The sequence below is a fragment of the Micromys minutus genome (assembly GCF_963924665.1).
Source record: "Micromys minutus genome assembly, chromosome: 22".
Classification (NCBI taxonomy): domain Eukaryota; kingdom Metazoa; phylum Chordata; class Mammalia; order Rodentia; family Muridae; genus Micromys; species Micromys minutus.
Window position 1 is genome coordinate 1,953,842 of NC_137957.1, and position 16,146 is coordinate 1,969,987.

Here is a 16,146-nt window from a genome sequence, read left to right on the forward strand (position 1 = left end):
CAATCTAGCTTCCCTCGTTTCTTAGCTGGGGTTGAGACACTAAAACACTGTGTGTGCTCTGAAGTATTGCCACATTTCCGTTCCTACCCAGTAGCAAGGCCACCCACTCCCTCCCTCCTCCTGTCCCACCCCTGAACTCGGAATAGCTTTCTGAGCTTTGAAGTGGTTGAAAAAAACAAAACAAACAAACAAACAAGAAAAAAAAACAAATAAGAAAAACTATTCCATGCCGTGTGGACTGTGTGCCACATTCAAACCCTGTCCCCACTGCTTTGTGACTGATGATCCCAGAAATCCAAGATCCTGGGTGTCTAACAGCTTAATGTATTAAAACTCTGTCTTGAGATCGCGATCGCAAATGAATGGAATTTTTAAATTCCGTGTAGCTGGGTGGCGGCGGCACTGTCTTCAGTCCCGGCTCTGGAGGCAGAGGCGGGCGGTTATCTGTGAGTTTGATGCCATCCTGCTCTACTGCGCGAGTTCCAGGACAGCCAGAGCTACACAGAAGCTCTGTGCTAAAAAACAAACAAAAAATCCTCCTTCCCCTTTCTTTGAGTGACACTAAGTATTTGTCAGCCCTCTCTGGACTCCAGGCTCCTTGTCTAAAAAACAGATGAGTTAATATTTGCAAAGTCCTCTTGGGGTGGCTGGTATAGATATCAAAAATCTTAAGAATTTTGGCTCTAGCTGCTGGAAGCCGGCCAGGCCCCAGGGTGCTTCTCCCTGCAAGGCGACACCTCCCCAGGGACAAAGTCGAGCAGTGCCTGGGATCTGGGTGGTAGTGCTTTTCTGCTGTGGCTGTGGTGACCACACCTTTGAGATCACCACAATTACCGCTCGGGAGGCCGCGGCAGGAGGATCACTGTAAGTGTAAGGCCAGCCTGGTCTACACAACACGTTCAAGGACAGCCAGGGGTGCAAGACAAGACCCCAAACTCAGAAAGTAAATAAAGTGAAATCCCACCCCTCAGTCAAGCCTTGCTTGCTCTGTTCAGGAGCGATATGACGATATGACTGGAAGTGGTGGCCTGCTCTGGAGGGGACGCCATTGCTTTCCTGCCAAGATTAAACTAGGTTTTCTGCTCAGGGACGAGTGTATTTCATAATAGTTCCAAGACTGCTGCATTTATTAGGCGCCTACTGTATGCAAGGTGTTCTAGGCAACCTAGAAGATGGTGACTCTGGAGTACCTGAAAGCTAGGAGGGAGGGATTACACCCCGCCCTTCTCCGGGCCGCCCAGTCGGATGCAGAGAACTCATCTCGCTCCATCACACAGATGCATAGAGCTTCCCTCACGACGGAGGTATATAGCAGGGGCATAATGTTAGGATTCGGCGCTTACAGAGGCCTCTCTGCTGCATCCTTTTTTTTAAAGCAATTTATTTATTTTATATATATACATATACATATACATCATATACACATACTCACACACACACACACACACACACACACACACACACACATATATATAAAAGGGCATCATATCTCATTACATATGGTTGTAAGCTACCAATGTTGCTGCTGGGATTTGAACTCTGGACCGCTGAGCCATCTCTGCTGCATCCTAAAACAGACAGCTTCCTTTGCGTGCGCAGTAGCCGCTAAATAGAAGCCCTGTCTAATAAGATTGTGATGGAATGTGGCAGTTAAAGTAGGTAGAGACTTTGAAAGGTTGATTGCATGATTTTGAGATGAGACAAAATATGGAACGCTTCACGAATTTGCGTGTCATCCTTGCGCAGGGGCCATGCTAATCTTCTCTGTATCGTTCCAATTTTAGTATATGTGCTGCCGAAGCGAGCACAGACAATGCTTCCTTAGCTCAGATATTTAAAGGCGAAGAATCTAATTACTTTTTACATAGGGTAGTTGTGGGTTTTTTTCCTGCTTATTTAAATGATCCCTTTACACATAAAAACGCCACCCTTTGTCACAACGCTAAAAATGATTATATACGCGCGTAAAATCTATATATTAATAATTAATATAGCCGTCTGTGAGAAGCTTGCACCAGCAAAGCTTTCTGGGAATCCATATGCAAATTAACATGCACTACAAAGCTCCGCCCCTCAATGGCTGCCCAGCCCGGTCAATGGGGAATCCGTGCTGTTGGTGCGATGGTGAGACTATATGCAAGTAAGTTATCCCCAAGGAACTTCAACTCTCAGCGCTGCGGCCGCTAATGGAAACGTTATGCTAATGAGCAGTGCCCTGCCTCCCAGTGCAGGGTGGGTAATGATTCTTCAGTGGAGTATGCTAATGCCTCCTCATCGAGCCCCGCCCCTACGTGAGCCTCTGGCGGTGGTGAAGCCCTATGTAAATAGGTCTTACTCCATGCGTCTCCGCCCCTTCTGATCCTCCGCTAATAGGAAACTAGATGCAAATAAGACTGGCAACGTCGCCCCGCCCTCTAGTCCGTGCAAAGGCTTTAGCTTGTTTCTGAGACCACGCCCCACAGCTCTGCCGCTGCTAACCTGGATCCCTACGCAAACGAAACGGATTACACACGACGCTGCCTCTCCATGCTTAAAGTGGAGCTCTGGGCTGGAGAGATGGCTAAGAGCACTGACTGCTCTTCCATAGATCTTGAGTTCAATTTCCAGCAACCACATGGTGGCTCACAACCATCTGGAATAAGATCTGATGCCCTCTTCTGGTGTGTCTGACGACAGCTACAGTGTATTCACATATGTAAAATAATTTTTTAAAGGTAAAGCTCAATGCAAATGAGTTGTGACACACGACTCCGCCCCAAGCCATGCCACAATATGTGGGAGTGGTTTATGCAAATGAACCTGGCTCGTCTCTAACTCGCTCCGTGTAGCCTCGGCAAATTGCAAGCCCAATGCAAATAAGGCCGGCCAAGTTTGAAGGAGCAGCAGGAAAATAAATTGAAGTCCTTGCTACTCTGACCTTCTGCACTGAGAGGATACAGCTACGAAGTTTGTTCGAAGTAGCCAGGCTCCGCCTACTTCTTATGGCACCAGCCTTCCGGCCCTGAAGCCCGGCCTCCTCGGGCGGCCTTGGCGATCCCAGCGTGCCCCGCGCACGGGTGGCGTTCTGGCCCGGCGCTCTCGCCGGCGTCGCGGGCCGGACGGACGCGAGCAAAGGCGCAGGCGGCGGCGGCCGGGGGCGGCGGGGGGGATCCGGCGGCCGGGACGCGGCGGGGGGCAGCCGGCGGCCGCCGGGGTGACGCGGGGCTGTGATGTCGGAGCACGCGGCAGCCCCAGGGCCGGGGCCCAACGGCGGCGGGGGTGGCGGCACGGCGCCCGTGCGCGGCCCGCGCGGCCCCAATCTCAACCCCAACCCACTCATCAACGTGCGCGACCGACTCTTCCACGCGCTCTTCTTCAAGATGGCCGTCACCTACTCACGCCTCTTCCCACCTGCTTTCCGCCGCCTCTTTGAGTTCTTCGTTCTGCTCAAGGTGACCTCTGACCCCTGACCTCTGACCCCAGCTGTCATCCACCTGCCTACCCCTGCAGCTTTACCACTTGGCCCCTGACGCCCGGATACCCTGATGCCAATATTCTCACAGATGCCACCTCTGGTCCCCACTTCCTCAGCTCTCAGGCCCCGCCTCCTGCCCTTTGGCCTCTGACTCTGCCACTTGGGAGCCTAGGCCCCAAAATTTCTCATCCTAGACCAGAGCCCAGTGTCCTCTTGAGGTAGTATTCTTGAACTCGAAGTTCCCTCCTCCCAGCTGTCACTCCCATTCTGTCTTGCACCTCCACTGAAGTAGTTCCAGCATGAGCTCAAGACAGATGTGGGAACCCCTTCAGGCTCCAGTGGTCTGCAGATGAACCAGTGCCTTCCACAGCTTGGGGTGCTGATGTCTAGTCAGAGGATCTGTTGGGTGACAGTATACCCCACACTCTATTAGCTGGGACAGACATGCCATACAGCAGCTGTTTTGGGGGCTGCTGAGGTTTCAGGGAGCCCTTTTGCTGTGTTTCCTGCCCATCCTGCCTGACAGCCAAGGCATGCTCTGCCTGCATACGTTCCCACCCCAGCCTGGGTGTCAGCTCCACCCGAGGCCCGGGGAGAGCTGTTGGACTTGGTGTCCCCTCTGCTGGCTTCACAGTCTCAAGGACTGAAACTAGGCAGACACAGTGTGGGATAGAAGGGCACAGCATGGGGCCCTAGACCTTAGGATGTGGACAAGTGTCAAAGGACAATGAGGTGCATGGCACCGGCTCGAGTCCTGCACTAAGTGGTGCCCCTAGATCATAGCAGTGAGGTGTCTGCAGGAGGTGATGGCAGGCGGTCCCCACCAGGCCACTGTGACCAAGTTCAGTGCCTGTGTATCATCAAGGGACAGATGCCGGAGGAATGCCTAAGGGCCTGCGTGGGAGGCCAGGCACTAGCTCAGTGACCAGCAAAGACTTGAGGACTGGCCTGGACCCAGGCTATGTCCATTCATCCAGTGGCCACCTCCCTTTACATCTAGATGCACAGTAGGTGGACAGGGCCTGGGACGCAATTCCTGGCTCTTGGATTGGACCAGCAGGCGTGGCTGCTGGGGTCTCCACCTGGGCTGGTTAGCCTCTACTTCACCTGATACAGAATCCATTTCTTGCCCAGGGGGAGCCTCACAGTTGACAGGTATGGGTGCCAGCTTCAGGTGTGGCTAGCTCAAGACTGTAGCCTTGGTCTTAGGCCCAGGGCCTTTCACATCTACTCTGCAGCCCCTCCAGGCACTGCTGGGAGGGCTGGATGGTTTGTGGATCCAGCCCTGTCACCAGATTGCTGAGGAGAGGCCTTACCAGCAGGCACACCAATGTATGGGGCATGGTCTTCCGCCTGCTTCTGGCCGTAGGTTATGTATCTCCCCTGCACTGCTGCCTCACAGCTGGCGAGGAGAGCCCTACTGTGCTTGCTGTGGCTGAGGCCCTTGGGATTGTGGACTGAGAGTCCAGTCTCCTCTCTGAGGAGTGTAGGGATTTGATTTCACACTGGGCATGCAGGGCTGTAGGGACCCTGACGACTCCCATCACTCTGTCCATGTTGGACAGCCAGCACCTTACTAGACCAGGCATCCTGGTTATGCGTCTATGGACAGCCAGGGATCTGTGCTTGCCAGCAGAGATACGGTAGGAAGCTAAGGTGTGTCATTTGAGGCCACAGAGGAGGGTTACCCTAGACAGGTGCCTGGAGTGCAGGGTCTCTTTTAGCCCCAAGCCCATGGTGCATGTGGGACAACCTGGGGTCTGCAGGTGCTGAGCACCATCCCTGCCTCCACTCAACATGGGTTAGGGCGGTGGTTCTCAGTCAGTACAGTTCTTCATGTCATGGTCACCCCCCCACAACCATAAGTTTTCTATTGATACTTCATAACTAATTTTGCTATTATGAATTTTAAACATCTGGCTTTCCAGTAGTCTTAGGTAACCCCAGAAGGGGATGTGACTCACGGTACCAGTGAATTAGGGAACCCCTCCACACACACACAGTCAACCACATGCTGAGTAGGGAAGGAGAAGGATGTCCCTAGAGACTGGGACCCCTTGAGTAACTCTGCTCCAGCATAGAGATATTTGAGGTTAATAGGTAATATTAATAATGGGTACACACTTTTAATCCCAGCACTTGGGAGTCAGAGGCAGGTGGATCTCTGATTTCAAAGCCAGCCTGGTCTACAGAACAAGTTCTAGGCCAGCCTTGTGTACTCAGACCCTGTCTTGAAAAACAAAAACAAAGTATTTCTTTTGTTCTGTGTGAATACGCATGTATGTGAGAGCATGCATCCGACAGTGTGTGTGTAGAAGTCAGAACAATTTGCGAGTGTCAGATTGCTCCTTCGCCTTATCTGTATGGCTGGGGTTTGCCTCAGGTTCTCAGGCTTCCGGCAAGCTCCTCTATCAAGTGAGCCGTCTCCATGTACTTGAACATCTGTGGCTGGGTCAAGCCTCAGCCGGGCATCCTGAAGCTCTGGGATACTGAGCAGGGCTCTTGCCTTCCACCCGTTCCATGCCAGGAGCTACCCCAGTTGTGACCCAACACGGACCAGGGTCTCCTGGGCGCACCTTTTCCAGATGAAGCCACATTTCCTAGGCAGGGTAGCCTGGTCCTGCTGAGGTGTCTCCCCGCTCCCTCTGCCCCCAGGGCCAGTCAGCCGTGTCCTCGTGGCTCTTGCCAGCCCCAGGATCAGGGCAGAGGATGCCTTGTAGGAGACAGTGGCTATTCTTAGCCAATGAGATCAGGGGGTCCCCAAAGACAGCATTGAGTTGAAGCACCTGCTGGGCCTGAAGGTCAGGGACCTGCTGGAGGATGGTGGTAAAGGGAGCCCTTTCGGAAGAGACCCTAGGCCAGCTAGCTCCCAAGGAGGCACAGGCAACCATTGTGTGTCCTGGCTGGGGAGGGTGTGTCCCTCAGCCCTGCTGAATGCTCATCCTCCCCATGCCAGGCCCTGTTTGTGCTTTTCGTCCTCGCCTACATACATATCGTCTTCTCCCGGTCCCCCATCAACTGCTTGGAGCATGTGCGCGATCGATGGCCACGGGAGGGTGTCCTGCGGGTGGAGGTGCGCCACAATTCCAGCCGGGCACCAGTGATCCTGCAATTCTGTGATGGGGGCCTCAGTGGCCTGGAGCTGGAGCCTGGGGGCCTGGAGCTGGAGGAAGAGGAGCTTTCTGTGGAGATGTTCACCAACAGCTCCATCAAGGTGAGCGGGGTCTGGGCATGCAGTCTTGACGTCACTCACCCAGTGGGACATCAGGACTGCCTCCTGCAGGATCCACTGACACCTTGGTCCCCTGTGCCTGCAGTTTGAGCTGGACATTGAGCCCAAGGTGTTCAAGCCACCAGGTGGTGCTGATGTCCTGAACGACAGCCAGGATTTTCCTTTCCCCGAGACGCCAGCAAAAGGTGTGCAGCCCAGGCAGGGAGGGTTCTGAGGCCATGCTGAGGTGGGACCAGCTGACCACTCCGTGTCTCTGCAGTGTGGCCACAGGATGAGTACATTGTGGAGTACTCACTGGAATATGGCTTCCTGCGGCTGTCACAAGCCACACGCCAGCGTCTGAGCATTCCTGTCATGGTGGTCACCCTAGGTGAGGCAGCCTGGGCACCCTGGCAAGCTGGGGCTAGGCCACGGATGGTTCTGCTGCAGAGGGCTTCCTGGCTCCTTGACCAATATTGACCCCATCCACTTGCAGACCCCACGCGGGACCAGTGCTTTGGGGATCGCTTTAGCCGTCTGTTGCTGGATGAGTTCCTGGGCTACGATGACATCCTCATGTCCAGTGTGAAGGGCCTGGCAGAGAACGAGGAGAACAAAGGTGGGCGGGGAGGGGAGAAGAGTTGACCTCGGGAGGGTGGGCAGCTTCCCACCTGCTCATAGTTCCCTCCCCCAGGCTTCTTGAGGAATGTGGTCTCTGGGGAGCACTACCGCTTTGTCAGTATGTGGATGGCACGGACATCCTACCTGGCGGCCTTTGTCATCATGGTCATCTTTGTGAGTGGATGGAAGTGGCTGGCACTCTAGGCGGGGCCTTGTGGGCTGGGGGTCTCCTGGGCCTCCCACCCTCTGACCCTGCTCTGCCTCCCACAGACCCTCAGCGTGTCCATGCTGTTGCGGTACTCGCACCACCAGATCTTCGTCTTCATCGGTGAGTCCCAGCCGGCTGGGGGTGGGGTAGGCTCTCCCCAGGCCCTCATGGGCGGCCGCCCTGTGCCCGCAGTGGACCTGCTGCAGATGCTGGAGATGAACATGGCCATCGCCTTCCCCGCAGCGCCCTTGCTGACCGTCATCCTGGCTCTCGTCGGTGAGGACCCCCGCTGCGCCCCTGCCCCTGCCCCGCCCCACCCACGCCAACCTCGCCGCGTGTCCCCGCAGGGATGGAGGCCATCATGTCTGAGTTCTTCAACGACACCACTACAGCCTTCTACATCATCCTCATCGTGTGGCTGGCCGACCAGTATGATGCCATCTGCTGCCACACCAACACCAGCAAGCGGCACTGGCTGAGGTGGGGATGGGGTGGGGTGGGGTGGGGAGTAGGGGTTAGGTGAAGGTGGGGTCCGATTAGGAGCAGGCTGGGACCCCGGGTGGGACAGGGGGAGCCTGTCTGGCAGGGTAGCTTCTCCCGCCCCGCAGGTTCTTCTACCTCTACCACTTCGCCTTCTATGCCTACCACTACCGCTTTAACGGGCAGTACAGCAGCTTGGCCCTGGTCACCTCCTGGCTCTTCATCCAGGTGAGGCCCACGCCCCTTTAAAGGGCCGCCCTGACCCGTTGTTCCCCAGTGGTCAGGGCCTCACCTGTCCCCTGACCTCCACAGCATTCCATGATCTACTTCTTCCACCACTACGAGTTGCCCGCCATCCTGCAGCAGATCCGAATCCAGGAGATGCTGCTGCAGACGCCACCGCTGGGCCCTGGGACCCCCACGGCGCTGCCTGACGACCTCAACAACAACTCTGGCTCCCCTGCCACGCCAGATCCCAGCCCTCCCCTCGCTCTGGGCTCCAGCTCCAGCCCCGCGCACACTAGTGGGGCATCTGGGCCTGGCTCACTGGGCGCTGGGGCCTCAGTATCAGGCAGTGACCTAGGTTGGGTGGCCGAGACTGCCGCCATCATCTCAGACGCGTCTTTCCTATCGGGGCTGAGCGCTTCACTGCTGGAGCGGCGGCCAGCAGCCCCCAGTGCCCCGGACAGCGCACGACCTGACCCTGGGGTCCCTCTGGAGGATGCACCCGCCCCTGCCGGGTCCTGAGGGCGGTGTCGTGCCCGGCTCCCGGCGGAGCCGCGGCCCGAGCCCAAGAGAGCTGTGGTCTGCAGGGAGAGGGGCTGGCGGCAAAGGTTCTGGAAGCGGCCGTGACAGGGCTGCGATGGGCACGAGGCCACCGGCCGCCTGGTGCTCCCCAGTGCCTTCCACACGGTGCCCGCGCGGGGCCGAGCGCCCGGGCCCGGACTAGCAGGTGGCGGCTCAGGACGCGGGGCGCACGTTCCACGCTATTTAATTGCAGTGTACAGAGTCGTGTTTGTATATAGAATAAACTGTCGTGGACAGTGTGGCCTTGTGGTTCCTCAGCTCTCAGCGGGCGCCCCGTGCAACAGGCGCAGTGGCCTGAGCCGGGTGCCATCCCCAAGCAGGGCCCGCAGTTCCCCACGCCTTAGCAGTGCACTGCGCAGCCGCTCCCGTGCGGCCTCAATGCGCAGCTCCAGCTCCCGCAGCTCGGCTTGCAGCCCAGGCCCGTTGGAACAGAGCCACGGGCGGTTCCCGCCAGCTTCCCCAGGTTCCAGCAGGAAACGCACGCGCCTTTCCTGTTCCACGGCCCGACGCACCCGCCTCCAGCGCCCAGCACCGTCCGCTGCGGGCAGCTCGTCCTTGGGGCCACTAGGACAGAGAAAAGTTGGAGACAGTGCAACCTGTCTGCCCGCTAAGCCTGTGACCATCCCTCCCTCGCTCACCTGCGCTCCTGCTCCGCCTTCTCCTGTTGCCCCTCAGGTGGTCCCGGGTTGAGGGCTCGGTGGATCTTCTAGGGGCACAGAAGGGTGTTTCGGTAGGTTCCTGGGGCGCCCATCTGTCCCGCCCTACTTTGTCTTGCCTCCTCACCTGGCTCGTGTGAAGCCAGTACTGCAGTTTATTGCCCCTGCGGATGCGCGGCAGCACCAGGCGGAAGAAGACGTGCTCGCCCAGAGAGGTGAGAAGCGCGCTGCCCAGCCCGAGGCACAGCAGGACAAACAATCCTGAGAAGTGGTAGACCCCCATTTGCAGCGTCTGTGAACGGGAAGAAATCCCCACACAGCATGGGGATGTGAACCCCTGGGGCAGGGCAGCTAGGGAGATCTCATGAGGGAAGGGCTCAGGAGAGCATGCAGCCGGGCTCCCGCCCTGTGCGCCTGCCCACCTCCGTCACCGCGAACACCCGCTTCCCGCAGGGCACCATCTTGTACCACTTGTCATGGAGCAGATCAATGAAGCCTGAGGACTTGTACCTACTGATGAACTCCGACAGGTTGGAAGTGAGCGGCGAGTTTTGGGGCAGCCCTATGCCGTAGCCTGCAGAGATTGAGGCGACTCTACTGAAACTGTGGGCACCTACAGCTACAGCGGGGATCCCTGGATCCCCTTCACGCACTCACCCTCGATAGCAAAGGGTTTGCCCACAGTGAGCAGCTTGCAGTCTGCATCTATGGACACCTCGTAATCCAGTAGCGACTTATCCATGATGAAGGCGTTGAGTTTGGGCGGATCACTCCTGTAGGGCAGGGCCAGGCATGGTCAGCAGGACCTGAATGGCAGGTGGCCCTCTGAAGCTGCACGGTACCCGCAGACTCACGTGAGCATGGCCACTCCGTGCGGAGTGGTGGGTGCGCTGTGGCGACGCATGTGTGCGTGCATCTCGGGGAAGCTCGCCTTGATGTAGGCCTCTGCACTGCTCTCCCACACGGTGCCAAAACGGAAGCCTTGGGAAGGGTGGTGCAGCTGCAGGGGAGGCATGCTCAGCCTGCAGCCCGAGTCCCACCAGGGCCTGTGTGCGTGCGTGACCACATGCAGTGACCTCTCACTGAGCTCACACTCAGTAACCCGCAAATACTCTACTTAGGAACCCCAGAGACACCAATTTTTTCTGCTCTCACCCACACACACAATCTTCCCCTGGCCACAACCTTCAACCACTTATTAGTCAGCACTCAGTTGCAAGGGACATAAGACTGGGTGAGGGTCAGGTCAGCAGGACATGAGGAGCTAGATCCCAAAGAGAGAAGTTGCTGTGAGAAATAGCATGAACTCTGAAAAAATAAAAGGTGAATTTAAAGGACCCATTGCTAAGGTCAGTCATGGAGACACATGGCTTTAATCCCAGCGCTCAGAAGGCAGAGACAGGCAGGTCTCTCTGAGTTTGAGGCCAGCCTGCTCTACAAACTGAGCTCACAAAACCAAACATCTGATGCTTAAGAATGGAGGTGTGGTCATGATTGGAGCTAGGGGCGTGGCAAAAATAAAATAGGGGTAGAGGCGGGGCTATGGTCCCTACCCAGCATGCATCAGGCTCTTGTCCATGCCAGCACTGTACTTAAGTTAATGAGTCTCTCGATGAGAAGAGAATGGACAAGAGATGGTCCTGTCCCTGCTGAGCCCCATGTCCACCCCCATCCTGACCACAGCCCTAAGCCCCTTAGGTTTTCCAGCCCTCACCTTGGGATCATGGATTCCAGACAGCTCCTCAAAGGTCTTGTCCCCGACCATGACGGCAGCCAGGTTGGCCGTGTAACTGGAGAGCACCAGCAGGCAGAAGATTGCCCAGAGGTTCATGAGGAAGCGTCCAGTAGGACATTTGGGTGTCTTACTGGAAACAGTGCGTCCAAAGAGAATGGCGTAGCAGAGGTTGAGTGCGGAGGAGTAGGAGAAGACGGTACCACGGTTGCGGCCACGTGGTGTGAGCCCATAGGGACTTCGCCATTCGTACAGGGTAAGGAAGAGTGCTGTGAGGTGCAGGGCGGCAAACACACCTACCCACATGGACCAGTGCAGGGGCCACATGAAAGCCCCAATGGGTGAGGCTGTATCTCGAGTGCGCACCATGATACCCAGGCTGGTGGAGAAGAAAGGGCTGGTGAAATCCACCACCTGGGAACGAGCTGAGTTGATACTGAAGCTCGTCACAGCCATGTGTGCTCGACCAGCCAACAGGTCACCTACCAGGCCTGTCCAGCGTCCATCGCGTAGGGCCCCATACTTGCCATCCCCCACAATATAGAGCTCAAAGTCAAAGGCCAGGTCCTCGGCCAGTCGCTCCAGCAGGTCAATGCAGTAGCCATAACAGCATCTTCTCAGTGTGCGAGGTACTGAGCCATTCGCGAGTGCAGTGAAGAGCGTGTCCAGCCTGGCTGAGTCATTGGTGCCTGGGTCTAGACACAGCTGCCCGGCTGGGCACTGCCCATCTTCATCAGCTTCCCTGGTGAACACAAACGGATGTTCCACCAGAGTGACCACTCGCAGCTTTGGCCGGGCCTGGGTGCCAGGCGGAGGTGGGACTCGGATAGCAGCTGCCCCTGGCTGGAAGTCCAGCTGTCCATCCTGCCAGCTGCCCACTGTTGTCCAGGCTGGAGCACCCAGCGGGTCCCGGCGCAGGCTCCAGACTTTGAAATGTCGAGACACGTGCACCTGAGAGGAGCCTGTCACCCACACAGCCCCTGTGCGTCCCTGAAATGAGGTGTTGCCCAGAAACCTGTGGAATATAGAGGATAAAAATATAGAAGAAGAGAGAACTTCCCTTCCATCAATAAGACCTGCCTGAAACCCATGGGAGACCTAGTCTTGGGGCTGGAGGGACAGCCATCCAACCCTCTCTGTTCTGTTCCTAATGCGGCACCCACCCCAATCTCATGACCTGACCCACAGAGGACAATGGCAGGCTGTAGGTCTGAACGCCTTCCCCTAGGCTGACCCCCACTCACCGAGTCAAAGTGTGCCCTGCTGACTGAGATCTGCCTGTCTTCAGGTCCTCACAGTTCACCACAGCTGGAAGCATGGTCTGCTCCGGGTGCACAAGGGCCATGCTACTGAGCGCCCGAGCCACAAGCTCTACCATGTCGTGGACGACAGCTTCCAGGGAAGGTTGCTGAGTTTCCCCCAGAGCCAGCACCCCAGGTGGCAGGCCAGTTGTGGGCAGTGCGTCGGCAGGCAATGGTGTGCCCAGCAACCATTGGGGACCAGGTGGAGCAGCCTCTAGGACCTCGAGTGCATGGGCAGCGCTGCAGCCTAGGAGGACTGCTGCATGCACTGGGGTTCCCCCTCCTTCCAGCGCCCCCAGCAGGGCCAGTCCAGCCCGAAGGCTGCTATTCCTGCTGTCCAGCCGGCTCAGGTCCAGCACAAACTTTGGAGCCTGGCTAGCACTGTTGGTCCAAAGTGTCACCAGGCCACCAGGGTCTCGGACACGGCAGAGTACCAGAGCAATGTCCTCCCAGGCATGTGTCCGTACCAGGGACACCAGCACATCCAGTATGGTCTCCAGGGGACTAGCCCAGTCCAACTGCAGGTGGAACGGGGTCTGGGGAAAGGTGGTTCCTGTTGGTGCTGTCCATCGTTGTACCCAGCACCACCCACCCACCCTGTTAAGGAATCTATATTCTTGCCCCTCCTTCAGCTCACTGGTGTTCAGTGGCTCCCAGTACCCTTTTTTTTTTTTTTTTTTTTTTTTAAGTATTATGATGCTCAGGTTGGTCTTGAACTTACTATGTAAGTAAGTAACTATGTAACCTTGAGCTCTGGTCCTCTTGCCTCTACCTCCAGAATACCTCAATGACAAGCATGAACAACGACTTCCAGTTTATGCCACGCTGGGATTGGGATTTAGACTTTACCCAGGCTAGACATGCACTTTACCAAAATAGCCTTGAACCCAGCTCTCCCTTATTTTACTTTATTTGAATGTAGCAGCCTTTTCTATGCCAACCAACTCCTATGCATCCTTCAAAACCTAGCTCTGTTGGCTCTTCTCCATGGAGACCTTGCCACCATTTCCTAGGGAGAGCCTTGCACCTCTCCAGAGCTATCTCCAGTCCTGGCCTAGCCCCGCCCACCTTCCCCAGTCCTGGCCTAGCCCCGCCCACCTCCCCAGTCCTGGCCTAGCCCCGCCCACCTCCCCCAGTCCTGCCTTAGTCCCGCCCACCTCCCCAGTCCTGGCCTAATCCTGCCCACCTCCCCAGGAGTCCCTTAGTATTCAGCCCATTCAGAAAGTTTGGGGGCTGGGGTTGTGTTGCATTTTTGGAATAAAAGAGAGCCAAAGACACCTAAAACCCACAGGGTGCTACCTGGCAGGGACATGGTGCTGTTGATGATGCCACAACTCTGTGTAGGGAAGCCAGGCCAATCCCAGAAGAAACAAGACTGGCTTAAAACCTGGCAGCACACTTAGGTGCAGTTCCCAGGTCAGGAAGCAGGGGTCATTTTCAGCTTGGGTCTGGAGTCTCCCACCAGACCCAGGAGGCCTTAGGAATATCAAGACATGGGTCATTAATGTTCCTCTGGGGCTAGGGGCGAAGAAGACCTGAGGTCTCCTGTGTCCCAGGGACTTTGGCTCCGGGCGCTGTCCCTGGGTGGGGCATTTTGCTGGCCTGCCTTGGTCCAGAGTGAGTTAGTCAGCTACATGACATCCTGAATCAAGAAACAATCCGGTCATCCAGTCGTGTGTAATGTCTCACACCTTTAATCCCAACGCTAGGAACGTAAGAAGCAGGCAGATCTCTGAGTTCAGGCTAGCCTGGTCTACACAGTGAGAGATTGTCTTAAAGCACGAGAGAGACAGAGAGCGACAGAGACAGAGAGAGAGAGAGAGAGAGACAGACAGACAGACAGACAGACAGACAGACAGAGACACAGAAAGAGACAGAGACAAATGAGACAGACAAGTATGAGAAACGCGGCGGAGGGGATGACCCAGGACTCGAGGCTGCTACAAAGCTGTGGGTAAAAAGCTGTCTGTCTTCTAAGGAGGAAAAAGGTAGGGTTTCTGGAAGGAAGGATTTTCCACACTCTACAAACCCAGGAAGAAGAGAGTGGCACACTGTTCTAGCCAAGGCGTGGTGAAGGCATCTTGGGAGGAAAGGGTTGGGACAGGGGTCCTCGCCATCTCCTGATTGGAAAAGTGTGGGGTTCCTTAGCTTCCCGTCCCCGTGCCCACGGGTTTCCCGCGCTCCCCGCGTACCGGGGCTCCGAGGGGCGCGCGCACCTCCCTCCGCAGGACGCTCAGCACCGGGGTCTCTGTGGCGGCTGCCAGGAACTGCAGTAGCCGCAGCTCGGGCCGCGCCTCGGGAAAAGCTATGGAGGCCACCACGCCGGGCGGTGACAGAACCTGGCACAGACCTCGGGCCAGTGACGCGGGGTCTCGGGTCGGGGACGCGACGGCCACCAGTTCCAGACTCAGGTTGTGCGGCAGCCGCGGCGCAGGGGTGGCCAAGGCGGCAAGGACGCGGGCGCGGGCGGCGGGCGCCCGGGGCAGGAGCGCAGCCAGGCGCACGGAGGCACCAGCGCGCGTGGGAACCCCGCAGGGCTGAGGGTGACTGCGCACCACCCGGGACCCCAGCGCCAGCGCGAGGCTGAGCCACAGCGTCCGCACACACTCCATCCCGAAGGAAGTTACCACTGTGCTGTGCGTGGGGAAGGAGACACCCCAGCCAGCCCTGCTCCTGTCCCTCCTGCGAGTCCCGGGCGCCTGCGTCCACTGAAGGAAGAGCTGGGCCACTGCCTGGTTTTGCTGTGGCACGCAGGGCAGAGTTGGGTGATGCCTTCCACTGCCCAGAACAGTCTCTAGCCAGCACAACACTCTGCAGCCCGTGTGTGGTGGGGTTACTGAGACAGGCACATCTGATAGACGTCTGTAAAATAGAGCTCCTGTCCTCCAGTCCTGGCGACAATATTGAATCACAAACTTAAAAGACCAGCCTCTTTTTTAAGATTTATTTTATTTATGAGTGCACTGTAGCTGTCTTCAGACACAACAGAAGAGGGCATCAGATCCCATTACAGATGGCTGTGAGCCACCATGTGGTTGCTGGGAATTGAACTCAGGATCTCTGGAAAGGGTGCTCCTAATCACTGAGCCATCGCTCCAGCCCCTGAATCACACACTTAGAAAGGAAGAAAGCAAGCGAGCAAGCACATGCATTTATGTTTTTTTGTTGGTGGGGAAGTACATTCCACAACCTAAGTGAGGTCAGTTTTTGGAGATCTCTTCTCAAATGTGGGTACTGGGGATCAAAATGGGGTCATCAGACTTGGCAGCAAACATCTTTACCCACTGAACCATCAAGTTTGGTTTTGTTCTCTTTTGAAATATTTACCACTACCACCAGCAGCATTCTTTTGAAAGAATTTTATTACATAGCCCCGACTGGTCCAAATTCCATATTTAGACCAGGATGACCTTAAACCTGCCTCTTCATTTGGAGTGCTGGGATTAATTTGTGCTTACGCCCATGCCTGTGAGAACAGTTCTCCCAGGGATCACTGGGTCCCCTGCTGGCTATGAGCCACTCAATCTGGGTGTTAGGAACCAAAACCAAGTTCTTTACAAAAGCAGTCTGAACCATGAAAAAATCTGCTTTTCAGAACTCATCTTCACCCTCAATACCCAGGGTCAAATGTCCTGCTGACCACTGCCACCAGACTGCAGCTCATTCCTCCCACATG

General features: G+C 56.3%; 2 protein-coding genes across 4 annotated transcripts; one reads left to right on the forward strand and one right to left on the reverse strand.

Moving 5' to 3' along the window:
• Positions 1 to 3,119: 3,119 nt before the first annotated feature.
• On the forward strand, positions 3,120 to 9,020 carry TMEM259 (transmembrane protein 259). Of its 3 annotated transcripts, none has more exons than XM_080935245.1 (11): positions 3,121 to 3,431; positions 6,411 to 6,668; positions 6,772 to 6,871; positions 6,946 to 7,056; positions 7,162 to 7,284; positions 7,360 to 7,460; positions 7,557 to 7,614; positions 7,687 to 7,770; positions 7,842 to 7,974; positions 8,103 to 8,202; positions 8,287 to 9,020. In XM_080935245.1, the coding sequence occupies exons 1-11, from the start codon at positions 3,210 to 3,212 to the stop codon at positions 8,719 to 8,721; spliced, it is 1,725 nt and encodes a 574-aa protein (XP_080791371.1). In that variant the 5' UTR covers positions 3,121 to 3,209; the 3' UTR covers positions 8,722 to 9,020. The 3 variants fall into 3 exon arrangements, with proteins under 3 accessions (XP_080791370.1, XP_080791371.1, XP_080791372.1); XM_080935246.1 differs by having other exon boundaries at positions 7,738 to 7,770; XM_080935244.1 differs by having other exon boundaries at positions 3,120 to 3,431; positions 7,557 to 7,770.
• GRIN3B (glutamate ionotropic receptor NMDA type subunit 3B) lies at positions 9,014 to 15,082 on the reverse strand (the record flags this gene model as incomplete). Its single annotated transcript, XM_080935243.1, has 9 exons — positions 9,014 to 9,345; positions 9,420 to 9,487; positions 9,565 to 9,729; positions 9,860 to 10,011; positions 10,095 to 10,210; positions 10,292 to 10,437; positions 11,152 to 12,184; positions 12,414 to 13,006; positions 14,663 to 15,082. The coding sequence occupies 9 exons, from the start codon at positions 15,080 to 15,082 to the stop codon at positions 9,036 to 9,038; spliced, it is 3,003 nt and encodes a 1,000-aa protein (XP_080791369.1). The 3' UTR covers positions 9,014 to 9,035.
• Positions 15,083 to 16,146: the final 1,064 nt, after the last annotated feature.